Below are 22,960 nucleotides of genomic sequence, written 5' to 3' on the forward strand. Positions count from 1 at the left end.
TTACAATACTTTAGACCTTTTACGATTAACTCATACATTCTTTAAACTTTATAGTTTAAATAAATAGTTAACTTATATATTATGTACATAGCAAAATTTGTGTTACAGAAATCTCGAATAGCGATCAAATACATACGTAAATTAATCAGTGTAAAAGAGACAACTGAAGAAAAAAGGCTTAAAGAAGAAGCACAGTCACACGAAGAGTCGCCTAAGAATGGAACATTGGATCTCATTTAATCAGAGAAGGTTGAGTTCTTTGTTTTTTTATAATACTTAAAATTTACTTCTCTGCAATAAATATATTTTTTATTTAGTGAGATCCAATGCTCCATTCTTAGGAGACTCTTTGTGTAACTGAGCTTCTCTCTACAGCATTTTTTCCTTAATTGTCTTTTTTAGACTGATCAATTTACATATATATTTGACAGTAATGCAAGATTTCTGTAACACAAATTTTGCTATGCATACACTATATAAATTAACTGTTTATTGAAACTATAAAGTTTAAGGGCTGTATGAGTTCATCATAAAAGCTCTAAAGGATGGTAATTTATTAAATGTAGTCGATTTTATAAGCCATAAAGGATAAGCAGAATATCTATACTTCTGGAGGTCCATTTTTGGGTACCCAGATAAATTGTAAACTTGCCGCAAACAGCACAGAACACGTCAACAGTACATTTTATATATTTAGGATTAGTTGCGACTGGTTTATATGTGATGACATGGCTCTACTGTAAATTGTAATAATCATTTGGATCAGCGCCATCTAGCGTTGCGGATTTTTGAACTAAAAAGTGCCCTTAAACTTTTGAACCAGAGCTTTAGCGTTTAGAGCCATTTAATCAGTTATAAACCAGCCGCAACTCATGACGAAGCTATAAAATAAAAAAATAACGATACATGTGTTTTTGGCGACAAGTTAACAATTTATCTTATGCTTGAAAATTTATCTTTAAAAGTATAAACACATAGGAGATCAATTTTTTGATAGAAAATAGATTGTTAACTTGCCGCCAAAAACACATATATTGTTATTTTTTCATTTTATAGCTTTGCAATGAGTTGCGGCTAGTTTATAATTGACTAAATTGCTCTAATCCAAATTGCTCTGATTGAGAATTTTAGGAGCCACCAATGGCCTAAAAATCAAGACCGCTAGATGGCGCTGATCCAAATAATTAATACTATTTACATAGGAGCCATTTTATTAATTATAAACCAGCCGCAACTAATGTTATTAATAGATAATAAAACATTAACATTTTTTGTGTTATTTGCGGCAAGTTTAAAATCTATCTTTTACCTAAAAATCGACCTCCAAAAGTATAGATATTCTACTTATATGGTTTAATAAAATCGACCATATGTCACTACTTAGAAGTGATTACTATAAGTAGTTCAACATCTAATTCATGTTATAAATAAATTAATTGTCTGCCTTTTACATTACAAAACAATTGTTCATCACTATGTATATATAATAGCTCTTGATTTTAAAAAGCCAAGTTTACTTCTATCCTTAGTGAGTCACTAATAGTGACGTCACTGACGTCTGCTGAAGTGCTGAATTGCTGATATACACATGCACATACACATGTGTGTGTAATGTAGCAGAAGAAACTCAATATTGAAAAACTGGTAGTCGAAACAAAAACAATGCCTATATATATAAATAACGAAAATAAACTATTAAACGAACATCTTTAATATTATCAAATATAATTGTCGTGAATGTACTTAAACTAGTTTTGATAAGCTGTAAATTATTTTTTGATTGTATAAGGAAAAGGCCCCGTTTGTTTTGGTTGATAGTGTTTTAGGTTATGCATTACAATGAAAAATTACATGAAAAATATTATATTGCTACTGTTCACAATTTTAGGTAACATACAAAACAAAATTTTTTAATGAAAGTCATTTATTTAAATCTTATGTTTCCCAGTTGTACAAGTTACCACAATAGCTTGCAATGATGGTGAGGAGATTCTGAATCCAACAGAGATGATTAAGGTCAGCAAAGAGTCATCATCAATGGAAAAAAGTAATGTTACAATCACGGACCCAAACACAATAAACTTTACCAAAGTAAATTGCTTGACTGATAAAACCTATGGACCTGTTGAGGTAATGTCATGGTTAGTCAAATCTAAATTAATTCATTTCTTCATTTCAGTTGTTTGAAATTTTTTTTAGATTGTTAACCATACACGTTTGATGGAACTTTTAATTTTGGAGAAAGGAGCACCAAATAGAACGAGAAGTAGTAAAGAGGATAAAGCATTACCAGGAGTATGTATTTTTATTATGTTCTATGCAAGGTGGTGTGTGTTTAGTAGTCAAGCAGCTCCACACTTCAATGCCATCCCAAGGTTTTATCCACACATAAAAGTTGCGGCCATTGATGCAATGAAATATCAAAAGTAAGCAACAAAAAAAAAGATTTCAGAACAAAAAAGATTGATATTAATTGTTTTTTTAAATTCTAGTTTTAATACTCAGTATGGCATTGTTGGAGTTCCCACTTTAATGCTGGTGCACAATACAAAGCCTGTCGCCAAGTTCAATGAAACAGTTTATACACTGGAAACTTTTTCTAAATTTATATCTCACCTGACGAATCTGCAGCCAAACGAATCTTTGTTCGTCACATCGGCAGATTTCAGTGGGCCAGTTTCCAGTGTTCCCTCAAATGAGACAGACTACTGCTTAGTCTTATCGTGGATATTCATATCAGCCTGTTTACTTTACTTTACAACAAAGAGTCAGTGGTGGAGGCAATTTATAGAACTTGTACAGAATACGTGGAGAGAAAGCAATGCTCAACACGAGCATGCCGATTGAAAACTTGTATGCGCTAAATACAAACTTATCAGTTATTTATGAAATCGTATTTATTCGTCGCTTACTGCGATATTAATAGTTAAGAAATCTGTATCTATATTTTTCATTGTGTAAATATCAAGGAAAATTTGCTATTTAACAAAATAAGATTTGATTTTTTTTTTAATTTTTACTAACCTATACTTCATATTCTTTAAAATTATTATTTAACCTTTAATATTATTTAGTGTGAACAAAAAAGCTGATATCGTGTACAATACCTTTGACATTTTGTTCTTCTAATACCACTATAGGGGGTGTATGAATAAAAATTGAAATATAAAAGATTTGGAAACGAAAGTACATCTTCCAAATTAAAAAAAACAAAAATCATTACAAGAAAATTAATACAGAAAAACACTGCACATTTCTTATTCCTTAAATGGTAACCTGCTACTACAAGTCTGTTTGAAAATGACGCCGAAAAAATTTACTGTTGGCCGCACTGGCGCCGCGGCCGCCGCTTGTGCCCGCCAACAGTTCTGCCAATGATAAAACATAAATAGTCAGAATTCAATGAAATCCGTCGAATGAGCGCAAAAAACACAATGCGATGTATTGTAATGGCGACGATGTAAACAATCACTGTGTTCCTTGAAGTTTTGTTTATTCCACGGTAAGTTCGTTAACAATTTTCTGTACTTAAAACATTAAGTACCATCGAACAAATTATTTACTCTGCTCAGCAGGTCTCGCACAATTGTATACAATCCACGTATCAAAAACCTAAGCAATGATGCATCGACGCGGGGGCAAGCGTATACGGATGGACGATCCGGTGCCTCCGGAGTACGAAACGGCAATCACTACGAACGAAAACTATGGAGTCGACAACCCAGACACATCCTTCGGCTCGCACTCGTCTCACGAGTACCAGGACTCTGGTGCCCTGGACAACGAGATCCCGAATTCGTTGAGCAACATGCGTATCACCAGGAACACCCGAGCACGGCTACGCGGTGGTCCGATTCAGCAGCCCAAGTACAAGGAGATCGACGAGGACTTTATACCTCATGTACCAAAGGATCCTATTAAGCCTCGCGCCGGTGGCCGAGGACGCGGCAAAAAAACACATCAAACTCACGCCCTCGAAGACGAAGCCAGTCTTTACTTTGCGGTAAGAAATAGCCGCTCCTCGCTCTCGGGCATCGTCGACGAGTGGATTGAAAAATACAAGCTCAACAGGGAAGGCGCGCTACTCATGCTAATGCAATTTTTCATCAGCGCAAGTGGTTGCAAGGGTACTATTACTCCAGAGATGCAGTCTTTGGAACACGTACACATCATCAGAAAAATGACAGAAGAATTCGACGAGGAAAGTGGAGAGTATCCTTTGATCATGGCTGGGCAGCAATACAAAAAGTTTCGGTCTAACTTTTGCGAGTTTGTGCAGATTTTAGTACGCCAGTGTCAATATTCCATTATTTACGATCAGTTCTTGATGGATCATATAATTTCTCTGCTCACTGGATTGTCCGATTCACAAGTCAGAGCTTTCAGACACACTGCAACTTTGGCAGCTATGAAACTAATGACTGCTCTTGTGGATGTTGCATTGACTGTGTCTATTAACATAGATAATGCCCAGAGGCAGTACGAAGCTGAACGTCAGAAGGCCAAAGAAAAGAGAGCTGCCGACAGATTGGAATCATTAATGATCAAGAAGAAAGAGCTTGAGGAAAATATGGATGAAATCAAGAACATGCTCACGTACATGTTCAAATCGGTCTTTGTGCACAGGTACAGAGATACTCTGCCGGAAATTCGTGCCATTTGCATGGCAGAAATTGGAGTTTGGATGAAAAAGTTTCACCAAAACTTCCTTGACGATTCCTATTTGAAGTACATTGGGTGGACTCTGCACGACAAAGTAGGTGAGGTCAGATTAAAGTGCTTGCAAGCTCTGCAGCCTCTTTATGCCTCAGAGGAGCTTAAAACAAAACTTGAGCTCTTTACAAGTAAATTCAAAGATAGAATTGTAGCCATGACTCTGGATAAGGAGTACGATGTTGCAGTACAGGCAGTCAAATTGGTTATTTCAATCTACAAACATCATCGAGAGATTCTCACTGACAAGGATTGTGAGCATGTTTACGAATTAGTGTACTCATCTCACAGGGCTGTGGCTCAAGCAGCTGGTGAGTTTGTTAATGAAAGATTCTTCATGTCCATCGAAGAAGTTGAAGTCAAGACAAAGAGAGGCAAGAAGCGTCTGCCCAACACACCTTTCATCAGAGATTTGGTCTTGTTCTTCATTGAATCTGAACTTCACGAACATGGTGCTTATCTAGTGGATTCCTTGATAGAAACAAACTCAATGATGAAGGATTGGGAGTGCATGACAGATTTGCTAATAGAAGAGCCAGGACCCAATGAAGAGCCCCTTGACAACCAGCAAGAAACTTCTCTCATAGAAATCATGGTTTGTTGCATTAGGCAATCCGCTACTGGTGAAGCTCCGGTTGGCAGAGGCCCGACGAGGAAAATTCTGTCAGCCAAAGAAATTAAACAAGTACAAGAAGACAAGCAAAAACTGACGGAACACTTCATCCCAGTTTTGCCTATTTTGCTCGACAAGTACCGTGCCGATCCTGAAAAACTCACTAATTTGTTGTCGATACCTCAGTATTTCGAATTAGACATCTACACAAAATCTCGCCAAGAACAAAACTTGGATCATCTCTTGACCAAAATACACGACATTGTCGAACGCACTCACAATACTGATGTCCTGGATGCAGTTGCCAAAACTCTAGAATACATGTGTGTTCCTGGCTCGGCTATTTTCCGAAGGTGTGATGTAGCCAGATTGAATCTTATCGACTCTATCGTTCTCAAGTACAAGGAAGCCATGGGTGCCTTTAAGTACGTCATAGATGGTGGCGAGCTGCCAAACGAGGACGATATTTTCAGTGTCGTGGAGTCTCTGAAGAAAGTTGCCATTTTCTTCAGCTGCCACGACATGAACACGTCCAACATTTTTGATTTGTTGTTCAATGACATCAAGGAGTCGCGTTACCGTTTGCCAGACGAGGCAGTTAAGTACTGCATTATCGCATGTTCTTTCTCGATTATGTGGTCACAGAACAATTTGATCGAGAACGTTGACGCCGATACCAGAGCTGGCGAAGAGACGCGTAAATTAAAATCCAGACTGCACGACTTTATCGCTTACATGAGTTACTTTATCAGCACATCAGAGGATGAAATCTCGGTTTTACTCAAAGAAGAAGCCTACAATACGATCTGCGATCTTCTGGTTCTGTTCTGCAACCAGCTGTCATCCCACAAAAATCCGCTAATTCACCAGCTGATTTACGAAGCTGATCAGAACATGGTGGACATGCTGAATGGTTTCGTTCAGCAGTACGTATTCTTTGAGGGCGAGGAAAACGATCACGACGAGCACTCGAGAATCGCGGAGCTGCATAAAAAACGTAACTTTCTTGCCGCTTTTTGCAAGCTCATCGTTTACAATACGATTCCCACGAGGGCAGCAGCTGAAATTTTCAAGCACCACGTGAAATTCTACAACGACTATGGGGACATCATCAAGACGACGATCGGCAAAGCGCGCGATATCAACAAGATCAACTGCGCGCTCACGATGCAGGCTAGTTTGAATATTCTGTACAATGAAGTTGCCGGAAAGGAGGAGAAGGTCAATCGCAACAGCGAGGAATTCATGTCGATCAAAGAGTTGGCCAAGCGTTTCGCTCTGTCCTTTGGTTTGGATGCCGTTAAAAATCGCGAGGCGATCACGGCTCTGCACCGTCAGGGCATTCTTTTTGCCGTAACTGCTCAAGACGGCGTTGACGTCGATCCTACGGGGCCACCGCCTAATCTCTCGTACCTCGAGATCCTCAGCGAATTTACGAACAAACTCCTCAAGCAAGATAAAAAAGTCGTGTTGAACTTCCTGGATAAGCACCTGCAGGCAGCCATGCCGTCCTCGAGAGGCGAAGACTGGCAGCCACTGCTTTCCTACAGAAATAGTTTATTGCATGGTGAGACCGATACAGTACCAGTGACCAGCAAACGAGCTTACACGAGAAGAAGGAAAGATCAGGTTGCTGAGGAGGAGGAAGCCGAAGAAGGAGATGAGGGCTCAGAGCACGAGTATGGTGAATGAAACAAGGTGTCAAGATGAAAACAAACAATAAATTTGTGTATATTGTTTTATACATTTTGTAAACATTATTTAATAACATTGAACTTATATTTCATTAATTGTTAAGACGAGTGCTTAGCTTATACATCAGATAATTTTAATATTAAAGATAGATCATCTTTGAGACTGAAAGTTCTTTTTGTGTGGACAAGAAAAGTAATTTAAAATGATTTATTTTTATTTTATTTATAATAAATGTAACCATATGAAAAAATTCAGTTTGTACCATATACATGTACATGTAAATAATAAATATAATTTAACGTAATGCAACAGCGAAATATTATCGGTATTTACATGTTTTTGATGGAAATATATTACTTAAAGTAAAAACATTGTTAAAAATAATTGGCTACTAACATTTTTTTATCACATATACTTGCCGCATAATTCGTCAAATATATAAAACTATATACATCGAAATTTAAATTTAAACATTTCAAAGAAAACAAAATAACATCGTGTGATCGCGCAACGATTAGCAAATCAAAGTAAGATCACGTATGAAAATTTAATTTTTTCCCAGCCAAAATGCGATTTTTCCGAATAAAAAGCTCACTTTTCTCTCATATCAAGTATATGACATGACCAACAACGCGTATATACTTTTTTTTCAATAATTTAATCGCAAACTGCACGCATATTTTTTTCACACATGGCATAGAATTTAATTCAATTCCCAATTTCCCACCCTTATGGAGCCGCCATTTTATCTCCGTTCATTTATATTTATTTTCTGCTACCGCTCGCAACTTCACGATTGTTTCTCTCTCTTTCTCTCTCGAGGTATATTTTTCTCACGGCATTTGTTTGCGCTGAAGTTCGTCTCCAAAAAGACTTCTCTTTCTTTATTTATTCTACTGGCGGATCATTTCAATTTCAATTTTACCAAGTACTAAGTATTTGAAATCTTGATAAAATACAACGTATAGGTATCTTGATCCGGATTTGCTTGCGTATACCTCGACGTAAAGGTTATAAGTGCTTCCCCGGCGACGATGAGGCGTACTGACAGCTTGAGTCCCGGACCATGGATTCCTTGCATCAGGTTAGACTGCTGACATGAAAAGTATAACACAAGTTCCGGGTGACGTCGGGGGGAGTCTCTGTCGGATACACTGGGGGATGATGATCGGGTGTTGTTGTTTTTTGGAGCTTTGCTAAAGTGGTTGAGCTATCATGGGGTCCTTAAGTCTAATATGTCCTATGTGCTGTGGGGAGACCTTTGACAATTCAGAGTCCCTTAAATACCATCTACTTAGCGTGACGGACAACCTGTACTGTCCCGGTTGTTCATTGAGGATTGACTCCATCACTGCCCTGATTCAACATCTGGATGTTTGTGGAAAAGAAGAAGTAGAAGTGTCAGAGTTGCTGCAGCAACAGCAACAACAAGAAGAGCAACAGCAGTCAAAAGAACCGGATGCCAATGATTTGGAGCGCAACAACGATGACAATGCAGCACAGGGTACCACCTTAGACAATGTGAGTATTGGGTTGTTTATTGATCAAAAGTACGAATGAAAATGTTGAAGATTTCTAAACGTTTTCCGTTGATGTTTCAGAGTTTAAAAAATGATGCAGTTAACGAAAGTTTTTTAGCCACTGTTGATGCAGAAGGATTCATGATGGTGGAGGGAAAGACTATTCATGTTGATGAAAACGGTTAATAATTGTAACTTTTATGAATATTAGTTATATTAAAATTAGCTGATAAACAATTAATTTTTTCAGGGGATATACAAGTGGTGGACAAGGTAAACGAAAAAAATATAAAAAGTGAGGAAAATGAAAATAATAGGGCCAAAGAAAAAAAAATTTTTGAATCCAACAATACGTCACAGGTTGTAAGTTCCAACGACGGAATTTCATCGAATGAGTCGAGTTCTTATTTATTAAATGAAAATGATGGTACACTCATAGATATTACTGAAAATAGTGAAATACAATTGCAATTTGGAGGCTCCAGTTTATCAGATGTAAAAGAAGAACTTAGCCAAACATCACAGGATTCAGTAAACAAGTCTCTTTTTCTTCCTATTAACAAATTTGATAACTACAATTTTTATTTAATTATAATTTATAGGAACCGCAAAAACTGTTTATTTGCAACACCTGTGGTATGAGTTTTTATGACCCAGAGGACCATATGGACAAATATCATGGTGGTCAAAAGTACGAAGAAGTAAAACCTGATCAAGATGAAATGATACTACCTACCACAACAATGGAGAGTGTCACTTCTACTGTAAATACACCTGTTATATCTTCTATTGCTACCAGTAGACCATCGAGAGCTGCCAAAAGAAAGCTGGCACAAAAACAACCTTTAAACACTTTAAAAACTGAAGAATGCATTGATAAAGATGGGAGACGATATACGAGAAAAGTTGTCAAAATTGAAAGATTTTGGGACAGGACACCTATTACTTTGTCCACAACGAAAGCTCCCATGATTGAAAAATTTTTTTCCAACGTTGAAGGCGTCAAGGTAAAAGTTTCGTTAATGAAATTGTTTAAATAGCTGTGTCAAGTATCATGATTCGTTTGATTAAACTTCAGGTAAAAGACAAAAGTGTGATGGTTGCTCCTACGAAAATGTACAGATGCAACCAGTGTTTGGAGCAGTTTCGAAAATTAAGCGATTTTCGAATTCACATATGTTTACGAGGAACAAATCAATGCGATCATTGTGACCAAACTTTCGCTACTCAAAAGGCGTTGCTTAATCATCTTCAAACGCACGACAACAATGACATTGCTCAGAACTCTCAGATGAATTTTGTGTGTAATATTTGTGGTACCGAATTCACCACACATAAGAGTCTTAGATTGCATTCACGAATGCACGATCCCGTCAAATCACGTCACGTTGACGCACCTGAAGGCACAGACGAGGATACATTCAAATGCGATGAGTGCGGTAAGATTGGGTCCATCTGTCAAAATCCATATTTTTACATTTACAAGCTATTCAAGTTCTAACATGTGGGTTTTTTTTTTCAGATGCGACACTCTCTGTATCTTACAGAACAGCTCATATGGCCTTGCACGATGGTATTTCGGTTACATGTACCATATGCAATCGCAAGTTTGATTCGCCAGAAAGTTTAGTGATGCACGCGGCTGTACATGTCGAATCTACTTCGGCTCAGGCAATCTCTACAACCACGATAGCGACAGAGCTTTTCAACGCTGCTACTAAAAATTCCATTGATCCGATTCTTGCGAATGCAGGTGTCAGTGGACCCCTTGTCAGCGGTCCAACCATAGCTGCAGCAGTCGAAGCCGCAGTAGCTGCCGATGATGCTGAGGCCTCTAAGGAGAAGCCGTACATGTGTCAACATTGCGGCCGTCGATTCAGCAGACCACATGAGAAAGTTAAGCATGAGAGGATACACACTGGCGAGAAACCTCACGTCTGCGAGGTATTTTTCATCAATTGTTTCCAACTGTTTAAGATTTTTTCAGTTCACTGATAAAAAATTTTCTCGACAGGTTTGTGGCAAAAAATTCAGAGTCTCTTATTGTCTAACGCTGCACATGCGAACGCACACGGGAGTACGGCCTTACCAATGCCAGCACTGTGGCAAACGTTTCAAAGCCTCATCGGTATATAATCACCATTTGTTGACTCACGGCGACAAGCGCGCTTACACCTGTCCTTATTGCCCCAAGACTTTTAAAACAAGGGTACAGTTAGCAGGTCACAAAAATAGCCACACAAAGCCTTTTCGTTGCACCGAGTGTTCTCGACCGTTTGCTTCGCTGTATGCTGCGCGCTCGCATATGGAAACGCACAAAAAGGAGAACAACCTGAAATTTAGTTGCGAAATTTGTGGTGCCTCGTATGGTCGTGCCTTTGCTGTGAAGGATCACATGAGACAGGCACATGAACAGGAAATTATCGAAGAGGTGTTGCCAGAAGCCGCTCACGAGGAAGAAGTTCATGAGATGATAGACAATTTTTTGCTGAGGGACAATGATGATAGTGTTGTACTGAACAATGAGCTTATCGTGCCTGATTCGATATCTTGTAATCCCAGTGATCTCGATCTCATGACTGAGGACTAACACGTTGTACTCTCTAACTGGAAAACAAAATGGATTTATGTGATTTGCCGCCGAAGATGTTCGATTTTTTCTCTTGAAGATAAATTAGATAGATATTTTTAAAATAATAGATAAAAAAAGCATTTATAGCTCATTTTCGTGAGCCGATTTCAAAGTTGAATAATTGTTGGACCTTTTATCGTTCAGATTTAATTTATTATTAGTCGATATTTTGCGTATTGTTTTTACGCAGCCATGGTAATTGCAACTATTATGAAAATGAAGTGTAAATGTTATTAGTAATAAGAATGCGATGGTTCAAACTCTTGAGTAATAGCAATAGCAGAATAATATCATGTAGAGTCGACCAAAAACCATCATTAAAGTGTTTTATTGATTTTTTTTCATAACTCATTGTATTATGTTTTTGTTTGTTTTCCATTTTTAAGTCTTGTCATTTCTTAATTACCAATATCATTTGAATAGCTTATAAAAAAATTTTACAAGTGTGTTTGCATGATAAACTTTATATATATATAAAAACTAAATAAATAAAAAAGACTTCATTTCACAAATACACAAAACTTGTTAAAAATTATAAAAAAAAAAGTAAATTAATAACGGGGCATTGCAACGTAGCCTTTGATTTTTACGTATATTTAGTTAGTTCGTACACACAATAGATGAAATATAAACGCCAAAGTACTTGAGAAAATCATACGTGTAAATAGATCGCGTTAGATTTAAAAACAATTTACAGATGTAAGATTGTACAGTTGTCAATTTGTCGTGAAATGGTGATAACTTTATATTTTTTTCTCTCGTAGATGGTATAGTGTAAACTTTCTTGTATGACAATATGAGAATAATCAAAACAGAACAGCAAGTACCACTCGATGAGAGGGAAGAAAAATAAAAATCGTTATGTTGAATAAATTCTCTATCGACTAGACCATGTGTTCTGAATTCAATGAAAAGCCCTACATCATTGTCTCATGCACGCATATCATACATTACAGCACACTATCCTTCACTGAATGCACCATTTGGAAAAATCGTTATGCACCATCTAATCCGTACGTACGTATTGGAAAGTAGCCGTGAAATAAGCGATCCTGGCAAACAGATCGTTAAATACGTGCCGTCACCTCGAACCTCGCCAATCGTCGATTTTTTCACAAGCCCCTTCTGCCCGCGTGCACTTCATCATCACCAACTGGACCGGAAAACAGTTACTTATATATCCACCAGGTACTCGATGGATTCTTAAACCGCTGGCTTTTTTTCGTCGCTACCACGAGAACACACTGGAAAGATTACCTCGAGGGCTTGTGCGCGAATATCAAATGATCACCATCATCATCGATTTTCCGTACTGGCTCATCACAGTTGGTCTGCGTACCCCTTGCCGCGATGGCTATTTTTTACACCAAGATACAAGTGTGCTTTTAACTAAACTGATTAAGTAAAGTAAAATTCCGATCATGGTGCATTACAATAATATATAAGGGCAAAGTGGCGCGCATCCTCACACGTTGGTCGTGCTGCAGGATGTCCGCTTTTATCATTTTGCTCATCCAAAGGGCAAAGATAATGATGAATGACAGCCGAATCGGTTTACAAGTTGTAGTACATGTATATAATAACATATGGGTGATGTGTGTGTTTTTATTCACACCGATTTCCATAAGAATGCATTATTTGAGTACGTGTTTTTTGCCTGATCTTTGTCAACGCGGCGCTCAATCCTCTGACTTACGGTTACACGTGCGGTTCGCTCAGAGACGCGAACTTCCAATGATCTCGTGGTTTGTATTTATAGGAGTTCCGGGGAACAGGAAAAATAACCGAGGAAGTGCCGATAAACGACACAATAACACTTTTTAAGGCATTTAAGTAATGGACAAGAATAATAAATAATAACGCGGTCGCGGTAACTGCTGCTGCCACAGTGCCGATCATCTTTTCATCGGCGGTGCGATCGAAAAAAATCAGGTTCAGTACGAATAATAATCCTACGAATAGCTTCATTTTCTTTATTTTATTTATTATTATTATTTTTTTTTTTTTTCGTACTTTTATTATAATCATGCGAAATTTACAAAGGTATAATTATATGTATTATTTATAACAAAAAAAAAACAAAAAAAAAAAAAATTGTGTACGATTGTATTGTTTTGCAACGAAATAATCAGCACGTAAAATAAGATTTTTCGTATGCGTCTACTATAAATATGTGCAAAAACTGTACGACGAATTCGGATACATATTGAAACGACAATTTAAAAGAAAAATCGGTATTCGTGTACAACTGCAAATGCAAAACATGTACGTGTTAAAATATATACTTATTAGGTTCCAAAAAAAGAAAAGACAGCTTTCGCCTCTTATCGATCATTGAGGGAAAAAATATGTTATCTGCCCCTTGTACTGTTGCATAGCAAGACTTTATCGTGAATCGCCACCCACTCAGTGTATTCATTGTGTATATAGAAGTGTCAGTACTGCAAGAGAGAGAGAGAGAAGACCCGCAGCCGGACCCTCCCCCCCCCGTTATAGCAACCATAACAACTTGGAACACACAGTCCTGCACTTTTTGCTTGCTTACGTTTGTGTATAAGTAGGCACATATAACATTTTCACTTGTCAAGTTGTCAGTTGTCAGATGGATTGACAGCGACAGCAACGTCAGCTTTTATAAACAGGCAGTTTCTCTTTTTTACGCACAACGATAAGAGAGAAAGAAAGTGACGGAGGGCTGTAAAGTGTTCGGACTTTCGGAGTCTGCGGTAAGTTGAGTACGTAGCCATCGGTTTTCTATTGGTTATGAATTTATTTGTTATTTTGTTTTCTTTTTTTTTTACAGTATACTTGCAGCTTAGTGATAGCGAAGAATAAATACACGCGAATAACGGAGAGACAAAAAAATGGTCTCATTCAGAGTCGGGATTGTCATGCTCGTCCTGTCGATCTTCTGCACAACAGCATTTGCATCGGAAAGCTACTCCCACGCTGTTGTCGAGGTATACCACGCATACCACAAACATTTTACATACTTATCAGTTACATTTATATTTTTTTTGCGCGAGAATTTCCTACCTAAACTTTGCAATAATACACTGCTGATATTAAATTGCTTCCGACCACGTCATGTTATATCAACATTACACACGCATAATAAGCATGTAATTACAACAATTCATGGTACTGTAGTTTGAACTATAGTATCTGACGTATTGTACATGTTCAAGTTATTTGTGTAAAAAGCTCAAAGCTTTTTTTTCCATAATCTTCTGTGCCGATATAATCTTGAATGATTGTAATTTTATTACTTTTTTTTCAGAGCTGCAAGGGATGCCAGCTGAACCGATTACCCGACGTGAAGAGTTTTATTTTCGAGGACGTTCCTAAATAGTATCCTTTTTTTTTTCATCTGAAATTTTTAAATCAAATCAGCATATGTTTGTTATTGAGGCGAAGAAGTTTTCATTTTTTCCTTAGCTGAATTATTTTAGCAACAACGTCGAGTTCAAACACATTCAAGGAGCACCTCCAGAATTGGTGCTGTATAATGACCAGGAACAGGTGTGTAATTGATTATACAATCCGTAACATATATAGACTCAAAAATTACCTTTACTCCTAAAATGAAAAATCATCTAATTGACGCGTTAAAAGCTCAAAACAATCAGTGCATGATTAGTATTTTCGTTTTTTTCATTTGAACAATTATTCACGTAATTGACACCTGCAATAGCGTAACAGTACGAAATATTGATTAAATGAATATCTCGCAGGAAGTAGAACGACTGAAACTGGCAAAACTAATTCGCGACGAGCTCAACGATCTCCTTGTATCCAAAGGATTTAAGAAGACGCACGACAAAGAGGATTTATAAGGATAATAACACAATTTTGTTTTATCAATTTACACTTTAGTTGATGGCCCAAGGGGTCGATTCACAAAGTAATTCCTCTCGCACGCTCAATATAAAACGCGAAACAAAGCACCCAAGTTTTTATACAAAAAATCACACCTGTTACAAGACACGTAAGTAACCATTTACACAAAAATAATAAATAAAAAAAACTAAGCCTTAAGATAAGCACAGTTTATTGTTAAAATTTATTTTATTTGTATAGCACGTTTTTTTTTGTATTGATTTTTATTGAATAACAATACTGTAGACAAGGGGAGTTCAGGCTCCTGTCAGAGTTGCAAACTGTGATAAAATACACTGTATACTTGGTAACCATAAATTGTGTATGTGGTGTGTGCGTGTGTGTAAAACGACAATGACAAATTAATGACGACAAAGTTGTCATATCGCAGCGCATGTTTGCCGTAATATTTGGGTATTATACTTTCACACAATGTTCAATCAAATTTTAATCCAATGAACAAAATTTCTCTCTAACCGTTTATGAAGAAATTCATCAGTTATAGTAGAGTGTAAAAAATTAATATTTAATATTAATACGAAGTGTATATCTCTTAATTAATAAATTTGCAAAAGTAAGGGCTGCTTCATTCCTTGGTGTTATTTATTAATTCAAAGGCTCAATAAGCTGTAAAGAATACGTTTCTCAAAGGTATTTTATTATGCTCCAAAAATATAGGAGATGTGCAAAATAAAAGTTCTCGGCGTTACAATGAAAAAAAGGGGATGGGACAGAGGAGATGAGAAATAGATTCATTAAAAATAGCAGTTATGATCAGTTGTAGATATGCCTGATGAAAAACATTGACTGTATGAAAGTACTGTTCGTGAAGTGGGACGAAAAGAGCGTGCTCATTTACTACAAACTCCTATACAAAATTATAATTTGGATAAATTATCCTATAGGAAAGAGTCCATTCTGCACGTTACAACAATCAGCCGAGAGATAGACGAAAAACGACCATTAACTGGTAAAAGATTTAGACCGGCAGTTTTACTGCATAATAATTCTCGTACTTTGCGATTTTTACCACATTCGCCGTAATCATCTGATAATACGCCTTTGTCCCCGAAAATTTTCTGAAGTATACTACTCATTTAGTCGAGTGCTGCTCCAGCTTTACGGTGTGGCTCGAGAATTTTTCTTGCAAACGAGGTTTTAAAAAACTGATAGCTTTTTTCTGTTAAAATCTTGTTTTTCTACCAGAGAAAGGCTAGCCTTAAAAATACTTTCTTGATGCAATTATTAATCACATAATTATAAAAAATATTATATTAAGTGTCTCTAGTTTCTCCACCTAATCGTTACTTGTGTGGAATATGCATACACTGTAAATAGAAGTATAGATTATAGTGCACAACATTTGAAAATTCATTTACATTGTAAAACTTTAAATGAAAAAAATTTCATGAGAGTAACAGCTATAGTTGGTTGACTTTCTTCTAACTTACAAGGATGATTGTATAGTTTAGTAAACTTTTTTTAAAGTATGTCATCATATTTATATTTATTTTACATGATCTTATATTTTACAAGTTTATATAAAATGCACTCTAAGATTAACAATAAAATAAAGAATTTTACAATGATAAACATAATCATAAAATGTTTGATACAAATTGAGACGCGTGAAATTATTTGTAGAGAATGAGAACGAAACCTTTTTAAGGCAATTTTCTAAATTTGCCATAATTTAACAACTATATATGCACCACTAAAATTATAAATGTTGTTTTTACAACTTTTTCAATAATTTGTTGTTAGTAAGAAAACGTGGAAAGATAAAATTGCAGAAAATCATGTAAGATGCTTTTATGTACTGTTAAATGCCATGTATTCGTAAATAATTGCGTTATTGATTGTTTTACATTTTACTCCCGAATACATTGCTAACAGTTATTAATCTGAAAGCTACAGTCTTAGTTTTGTATTTTGAAAAGCCATACTTTCAAGTACAATCATTTAATTGATTGTCTGTAATAAAAAAGAAAGAAAATCGATGTATGTTAACTAAAATTTATGTGTAACACTCTTTACGAGCAAGCACGGAATGTGATAAATTAGTTTAGGTAATCAAACAAGCATGTGTCACAATCTTTCAAAAGTGTAAATGAATGCTGTCACATACGCGCTAATAAAATCACAAGTGTCAACTTTACGTTTCCTATGCATAATCTTAAAAAAAAAAAAAAAAAATGATTTTTTCATAATTAAAATCCTATTTTAAAGCTGTTAGCAAAATGAACTTACGCGAGCGTGTAAAATACACGTAGAAAAACAATAGAGACCTTTGCTCAAGACATGATAGCTTAAAGATAAATTATATTTACACTCTAAAGGCTGTGCAGTGTGTGTCAATAACTGAACATGGCTTTATCATTAAGAATAATATTTAAAAGTATGTAAATCTAGACTTCCAATATAATAGACGAATACTTTATGCAGCTAAAGATATTTATATATATACACAAGTAAATAATTATCAACAGCACCTCCGAAACCAGGCTCCCTTCATAAATTTTCGCAGATGACATAAAAACCGACAGATTATGGTCAAATAATATAGTCAAACCTTACTTTTAATTTATACAGAGTTATTTTAGGAAAAAAGGGAAAACGCTCGTCTACAAAAATTTCACGCTATTTGAAATATTTTGAGTTATCTCGAAAAAATATTAGTCAACAATGAGAGCACTCACTCCTTACATTGAATCTTTCACTCATCAACAAGTTGAGATGCAACAACGAGCATTGATGCAATACACAAATATTTTTATCTGCTTTGAAAGATCAAAAAAAGAGGGTCTCGTTGAAGAGATAAAACACAATTCTCATTTAACACCACGTAAAACTTATTAATTTTCACTATTGCAAAAGTTTCATCTTGACAGTATACAGGGAAAAATCGATGCGTTTAGTATACGAAGTAGATGATTGGACTTACGTCCAGCTGATGCCATGTTTCGGGAATAACGTTATGCCAGGAGAAGCCAAATGATGAAAGCGATCGCCAGCCATAAAAACAATTTTGACAGGAAAGTGTCTTCTTCAAACTGAGGACTACCGCGTGGCGCTGCAACATGATCTTTTAATTATCACACGATATTATTGTTTAGCGTGGCACGTAAATTTATTTATATTTTTTGTCTTGTAAAACAAGTGTTGGGTGATTACCTGTAGCTGGCCGCGGGTCACCAAAGTTTAAGGTCGAGGTGAAGAAACCAAAAGGAAATGCTCCAATGCCAAATGACATGTGAAAACTGCCGTCCGCGAAACCGAAACCAGGAAAACCTACATTAGCTTCAGGCTCTGACCTCTGACCAGCAGGGCGGGGTGGAACGTTATTCCTATGTTGAACAAATGAAGAAGTAAACATAGTTTAGAAAAATTAAGGTTCGAAAAAAAAATAAATAAATAAATAATTGAAAACAATTCGTTTAGTAAAATGAGAATACAAACCTTGGATCTTCTTGTTTTGTATTTCCTCGTCCATAAAGCGGAATTACTTTTTCTTTACTTATTGCAGCTTTACAGACAGGACAGACTTGTCTGGTAGGACGAGTTTCTAGCCATTGATGTAAACAGGGCCAACTGTAAAAAGGCATAAACTAAGTACTGCTTTCAAAAAGTAGTAATATTGTAAATGACACAATGACCGATCAGTTAATTGCATTAACTATGTATACGATAAATCGCCAAAAAAATGACGGAAGATTGTTTGCAACAAGAAAAGGATTAAACCAAAACGCAATATGTTACTTGGAAATTAAAAAAATATTCAAACATGAAACCGTGACTCCAAATACATCAGACATAACAAGAAATGACACAACAACAGCCCCCTCACGCTGCTTGTAATATGACATATACGTATATTCATTGACGTGCAAAATCAAAGTAGCTCGTTATAAGCTCGAAGCTGGCGAATCCACTTATAATCGTATACATTACGATTCGAACACGCAAAAGCACACGCCTCTGATCATCATTATTGCTCTTATACGTCAAAACGACGACGATAAGTAGATAACCGATGAGGGCACTGCTGCGTTTTTATAATAATTAATGCAAGGAGAGCACTTGGCGAAAAATAAATAAATATTTTAAAAAGTCCACCGCATGATTGAGACTCACCAAAACAAGTGTCCGCACATACTGACGACGGCATCCTTAGCCGTGTCCAGGCAAATGTTGCACTCGAACATGCGGTCATCGCGCTCCTTTTCTTCGCTCGTCGAGCCCGACGGCTTCGACGGCCCGGGCTGCTGTTGTTGCTGCTGCTTCTCCGTCGTCACCATCTTGTGGATGAGCTATAAGTACAACACTCTCGGTGTGCGTCTCTCTGCAAAAGCAAAACACAAAACATGTCATATATACACTCATATGTACAAATACCGATTACGACGATCGTCTAAATATATTATACATATTTTATAAGCCCAATGAATTTGCAAATCTCAAATTATGAGAGTTGATTGTATAGTTGACAAATAAACCAAGAGTATATAAGTAAGTATACGCGCTTTCTGGGAAGCTTCGAGAGAAACCGAGGAATCGTGTAAAAGCCGGAAAACCAGTTAAACCGAGACCGATAATATAATTGCGGCATACCGCCGATTACTTATTACTATACATAGGTACTACGCGGGGTATCGTGTTGCGGGCAGGAGATGAGATGGTAAGTAGAGAGAGGAAGGTTGGTGCTCGATTCGAGGGAGAGAGAGCGCGGAATCAAATAAAATATGGGTGTGCGGAGAAGCGCGAAAGAATCAAATTAATTGTCGTGACGGATGTGCGTTTGACGGGAAGTGAAATATATACGTATATTATATATTTCAACCATGAAATTAACGCCTGAATCCGCGAAAAAAAGAGAGAACATGATAAAAAGGAGAGGAAGATTTAAGATACATCTAAAAGGGGGAAAGAGAGGGAGTGTGTGCAAGAGAGCAAGGTCAACTATAACCTTTTGCCTATATACCTGTATACAAAACGTATTCATATGTACGTATACACTCGTATATACATACGTCAGCTTCGAGCTACGTATGTATTGTAAATAGGTGAGAAGCTTCGAAAATCCTCTTACCGCCACGAAAATCCGATGGAAAAGACGGAGCTTCATTAGAGCTTTTTAAGCTCTTTGTTTTGCGTGTATAACGTCGGATGTTAAACGTACGAAATGATGAATAAAAAATATACAAAAACGTGCGACGAGGGAAGAATCGGAAGATAACTTTACTACTTTTGTAACAAGTTAGTTTAGTGTCACGCGCCTACGGCCCAACGCGTCTGTATGGGTGTGTTATGATTCTGAACGATTCGATGAAGATGCCAATAATTATTTAATTCTTTGTCGTTGTATGTACAAGTGTATCATGCAATACACACATTTTTTTTATGAAGTATATAGACGAAAGATGAACTGCACACAGCTTCCTTTTTTTTATCCCTAATCAACTGCAGTATCCGTCCCTGTTTTCCACCTTCTCGACCCTGTTTGAAATTATAACAATGATTAACTTGCCCCTTATCAACTCATGACACTAATAGCCACTAAAAATTAGTAATACTGTTCAATTTTGAACACGTCATAAGTAAGTAAATTAGAGGGAAAGGCACGTTCACGAAAACTTTAAGGCTGTTTTCTCTATTCTCAAAGATGTATCGATCTACCCCTTCTTTAATTCTCTAAACATAATGATAATTATAATTACCTTGTTGACAAGCAGGTAAAATCAGATAAATATATGCAATGCTGTGGTGTGACTGCTGACGTTCCTGTAGGTATATGTAAGCTTATTTTTTCCCCTTTTCTTACTCGTCTTTTTATCAAGTAAGTACTTCTTCCACGTATTGCAAATTATAACACTGCACATATGTACGCCTACACCAAGTGTACACACACGTATGTACGTAAGGTAAAAAAAAATCTCTTTCAGGATGTATATATACACAGGCGTATAGAAGAGCAAAATAAAAATACAACAAAAAGTAGTAAGTACTTATAAAAATGCAGAATTACGAAAATCCACGTATCAGCGAAACAGGCGCAGCTCGATTATCATGATTTTATGGCGACTACTAAAATAGGAACCTGATCTCGTGCGTTCACTTTTGCACGTATCTAACACTTTTTTTTAACTCTCTCTCGAAGGTACACGAACAACTACTTACTGCGTTTACGACAAGTTGCAATGATCGTGAAGCAGAGCGAGTAACATCACGTAAGTGATATTTGACGCACACGAGAACGCAGGCGCCTTCGATTTCGATGACGGGGTTGACACGGGAAAGAGATGGAAAACCGGAAAAGCTGATGTGTACCTTTTTAAGAATGTATATGATGCTTACGTGTATGCGTGTGGTTGCACTTGCACTAACTCCAATTATAAAATGTTATACGTGTGTTAATGTAAATTTTTCGCCTTTTCTTCTGTAAAGGTAGCAGACATTCTAATTCTGATCATCGAGCTCCAAAACGACAGAACAGACGACGTTTGTGTTTGTTTTTTCTCGACAACTTCTCTGAAATCGGAGTCAAGGAGGGGGGCAAAGAAAGAAGAGGTTAAGTTGGGTCTCAACTCGAAATACGCGATTGGTTAACGCAAGTGGCGCGAAGATTTGAATTTTCGTTTGGTGCTTGTGTACTCTTTGTTTCTTGTTAGACTTGATATAACACTGTTTTCAGTACTTACATGTTAAATAAAAAAAAAAAAAAAAAAAAAAACTGCCAGAGCAAACTTTCCGTTAATAGATTTAAAATGCATATTTTTTTCCATTGGGTATATTTAACACACAACTCGAACGAAGCGGCGATCGTCTCTCCGAAAATCCAACGATCTGTATTCTTTTGAAGAAAAAAAATTAACTACGCGCATGAGTTTTATCTCTACTTGTACTTATTATTATTATTATTATTTTTTTTTTATGTCTCCTCCGATTGCACGAATAAAAAAGGAAAAAAGTCTCGCTCGCGCACTACTCCACGGTGCATCATTAATCAATACAGAGTTGCGCTCGTTGACTCTATTTTGCCGATTAATTTACGCTAATAAACTCGTTCATTGTATGCGTATACACAACATGGCTACACACTGATAAGTGTATTATGTATGTATTTATTAATATCATATGTAGGCTTTATTTATGATTACCATGACTTGCAAACCTGTGTGCGTAACGTAATATATGCTAAAGAGGAGGAGAAAGCAGTGTATATTTATTGAGTTCTCCATTTTTCATCAACTTTACTACCAGGAAATTTTTGTGTAGCTTTGACGAAACAGCTTTAACCTGCACGTATTATCTCATTTGCATTCATAAATGAATTGTAATTTTTCTCTCCGGACTATACACATTTATTTTTAACACACTCCACACTCGGCCAATTTTCGATCGCGCATTATTTGTTTCGTTTGGCTATTTTTAACAGGCCCGGTTGTATATACTTTTACGTTGTTTATATTTTCGTTGCAACGTATACGCATTCAAAAAAAAAAAAAAAAACAACACCAAATTAACGATTTTTAATAAACCACTACGGCACCATCGATAAATTTGGAAATAAAGTGTCTCGATATCTACCATCATGTGCATACATATAATATTATACATATATTACATCGTGTTTCCTTGGTAGCGTCAACAACGTACGGTGATATTTCGATACCCATGTAAGTATATTCTTGTCCTCGTATAGATAAACAATAATCAACCATCAATCACAACAGCCGTAGTGTACGTACACCGCCACAAGTATATATTTTTGCACGAGTCAACAACTCACGCGATGATAAAAAAAAAAAAAAAAGTGCAACGAGTTTTTAGAATATAACAAAAACGCTTGTGCCCCGGTATGTTGATCACCACCACCCGTATATTGTAATATATTTATACATGCAACAT

At 36.5% G+C, this 22,960-nt stretch overlaps 5 protein-coding genes across 13 annotated transcripts; 4 read left to right on the plus strand and 1 right to left on the minus strand.

The window, feature by feature from the left end:
- The first annotated feature begins 1,619 nt into the window (after positions 1-1,619).
- bug (thioredoxin domain-containing protein bug) lies at positions 1,620-3,102 on the plus strand. Its single transcript, XM_014350698.3, has 4 exons — positions 1,620-1,888; positions 1,949-2,130; positions 2,200-2,426; positions 2,493-3,102. Exons 1-4 carry the CDS (start codon positions 1,840-1,842, stop codon positions 2,845-2,847), a joined length of 813 nt encoding a protein of 270 aa, XP_014206184.1. The 5' UTR covers positions 1,620-1,839; the 3' UTR covers positions 2,848-3,102.
- Positions 3,103-3,403: 301 nt separating this feature from the next.
- SA1 (stromal antigen) lies at positions 3,404-7,360 on the plus strand. 3 transcript variants are annotated; one of them, XM_014350774.2, is made up of 3 exons: positions 3,404-3,502; positions 3,576-4,212; positions 4,378-7,360. In XM_014350774.2, the coding sequence occupies exons 2-3, from the start codon at positions 3,620-3,622 to the stop codon at positions 7,016-7,018; spliced, it is 3,234 nt and encodes a 1,077-aa protein (XP_014206260.1). In that variant the 5' UTR covers positions 3,404-3,502; positions 3,576-3,619; the 3' UTR covers positions 7,019-7,360. The 3 variants fall into 3 exon arrangements, with proteins under 3 accessions (XP_014206260.1, XP_089449192.1, XP_014206258.1); XM_089593066.1 differs by having other exon boundaries at positions 3,573-7,360; XM_014350772.2 differs by having other exon boundaries at positions 3,576-7,360.
- Positions 7,361-7,850: 490 nt separating this feature from the next.
- LOC106637815 (uncharacterized) lies at positions 7,851-12,046 on the plus strand. Of its 2 annotated transcripts, XM_023392531.2 has the most exons (8): positions 7,851-8,542; positions 8,623-8,722; positions 8,792-8,814; positions 8,902-9,072; positions 9,144-9,548; positions 9,620-9,980; positions 10,064-10,485; positions 10,556-12,046. In XM_023392531.2, the coding sequence occupies exons 1-8, from the start codon at positions 8,237-8,239 to the stop codon at positions 11,129-11,131; spliced, it is 2,364 nt and encodes a 787-aa protein (XP_023248299.2). In that variant the 5' UTR covers positions 7,851-8,236; the 3' UTR covers positions 11,132-12,046. The 2 variants fall into 2 exon arrangements, with proteins under 2 accessions (XP_023248299.2, XP_089449219.1); XM_089593093.1 differs by having other exon boundaries at positions 8,792-9,072.
- A 1,644-nt stretch (positions 12,047-13,690) lies between these two features.
- Positions 13,691-15,502, plus strand: LOC106637811 (selenoprotein M). Of its 2 annotated transcripts, none has more exons than XM_014350766.3 (5): positions 13,691-13,908; positions 13,977-14,133; positions 14,454-14,524; positions 14,626-14,695; positions 14,908-15,502. In XM_014350766.3, the coding sequence occupies exons 2-5, from the start codon at positions 14,038-14,040 to the stop codon at positions 15,007-15,009; spliced, it is 339 nt and encodes a 112-aa protein (XP_014206252.2). In that variant the 5' UTR covers positions 13,691-13,908; positions 13,977-14,037; the 3' UTR covers positions 15,010-15,502. The 2 variants fall into 2 exon arrangements, with proteins under 2 accessions (XP_014206252.2, XP_014206251.2); XM_014350765.3 differs by having other exon boundaries at positions 13,691-13,899; positions 14,908-15,501.
- Positions 15,503-16,529: 1,027 nt separating this feature from the next.
- LOC106637810 (E3 ubiquitin-protein ligase RNF185) lies at positions 16,530-21,571 on the minus strand. Of its 5 annotated transcripts, none has more exons than XM_014350761.3 (6): positions 21,230-21,371; positions 20,770-20,833; positions 19,187-19,394; positions 18,512-18,643; positions 18,227-18,399; positions 16,530-18,137 (listed from the first exon to the last, which is right to left on the minus strand). In XM_014350761.3, exons 3-6 carry the CDS (start codon positions 19,348-19,350, stop codon positions 18,028-18,030), a joined length of 579 nt encoding a protein of 192 aa, XP_014206247.1. In that variant the 5' UTR covers positions 19,351-19,394; positions 20,770-20,833; positions 21,230-21,371; the 3' UTR covers positions 16,530-18,027. The 5 variants fall into 5 exon arrangements, with proteins under 5 accessions (XP_014206247.1, XP_014206245.1, XP_014206246.1 ...); XM_014350759.3 differs by having other exon boundaries at positions 21,058-21,371; XM_014350760.3 differs by lacking the exons at positions 20,770-20,833; positions 21,230-21,371 and adding an exon at positions 21,407-21,571.
- Positions 21,572-22,960: the final 1,389 nt, after the last annotated feature.

This window comes from Copidosoma floridanum, unplaced genomic scaffold, assembly GCF_036245765.1.
Source record: "Copidosoma floridanum isolate Cflo_tuat_1 unplaced genomic scaffold, Cflo_Japanese_pri ptg000019l, whole genome shotgun sequence".
NCBI classification, from domain to species: domain Eukaryota; kingdom Metazoa; phylum Arthropoda; class Insecta; order Hymenoptera; family Encyrtidae; genus Copidosoma; species Copidosoma floridanum.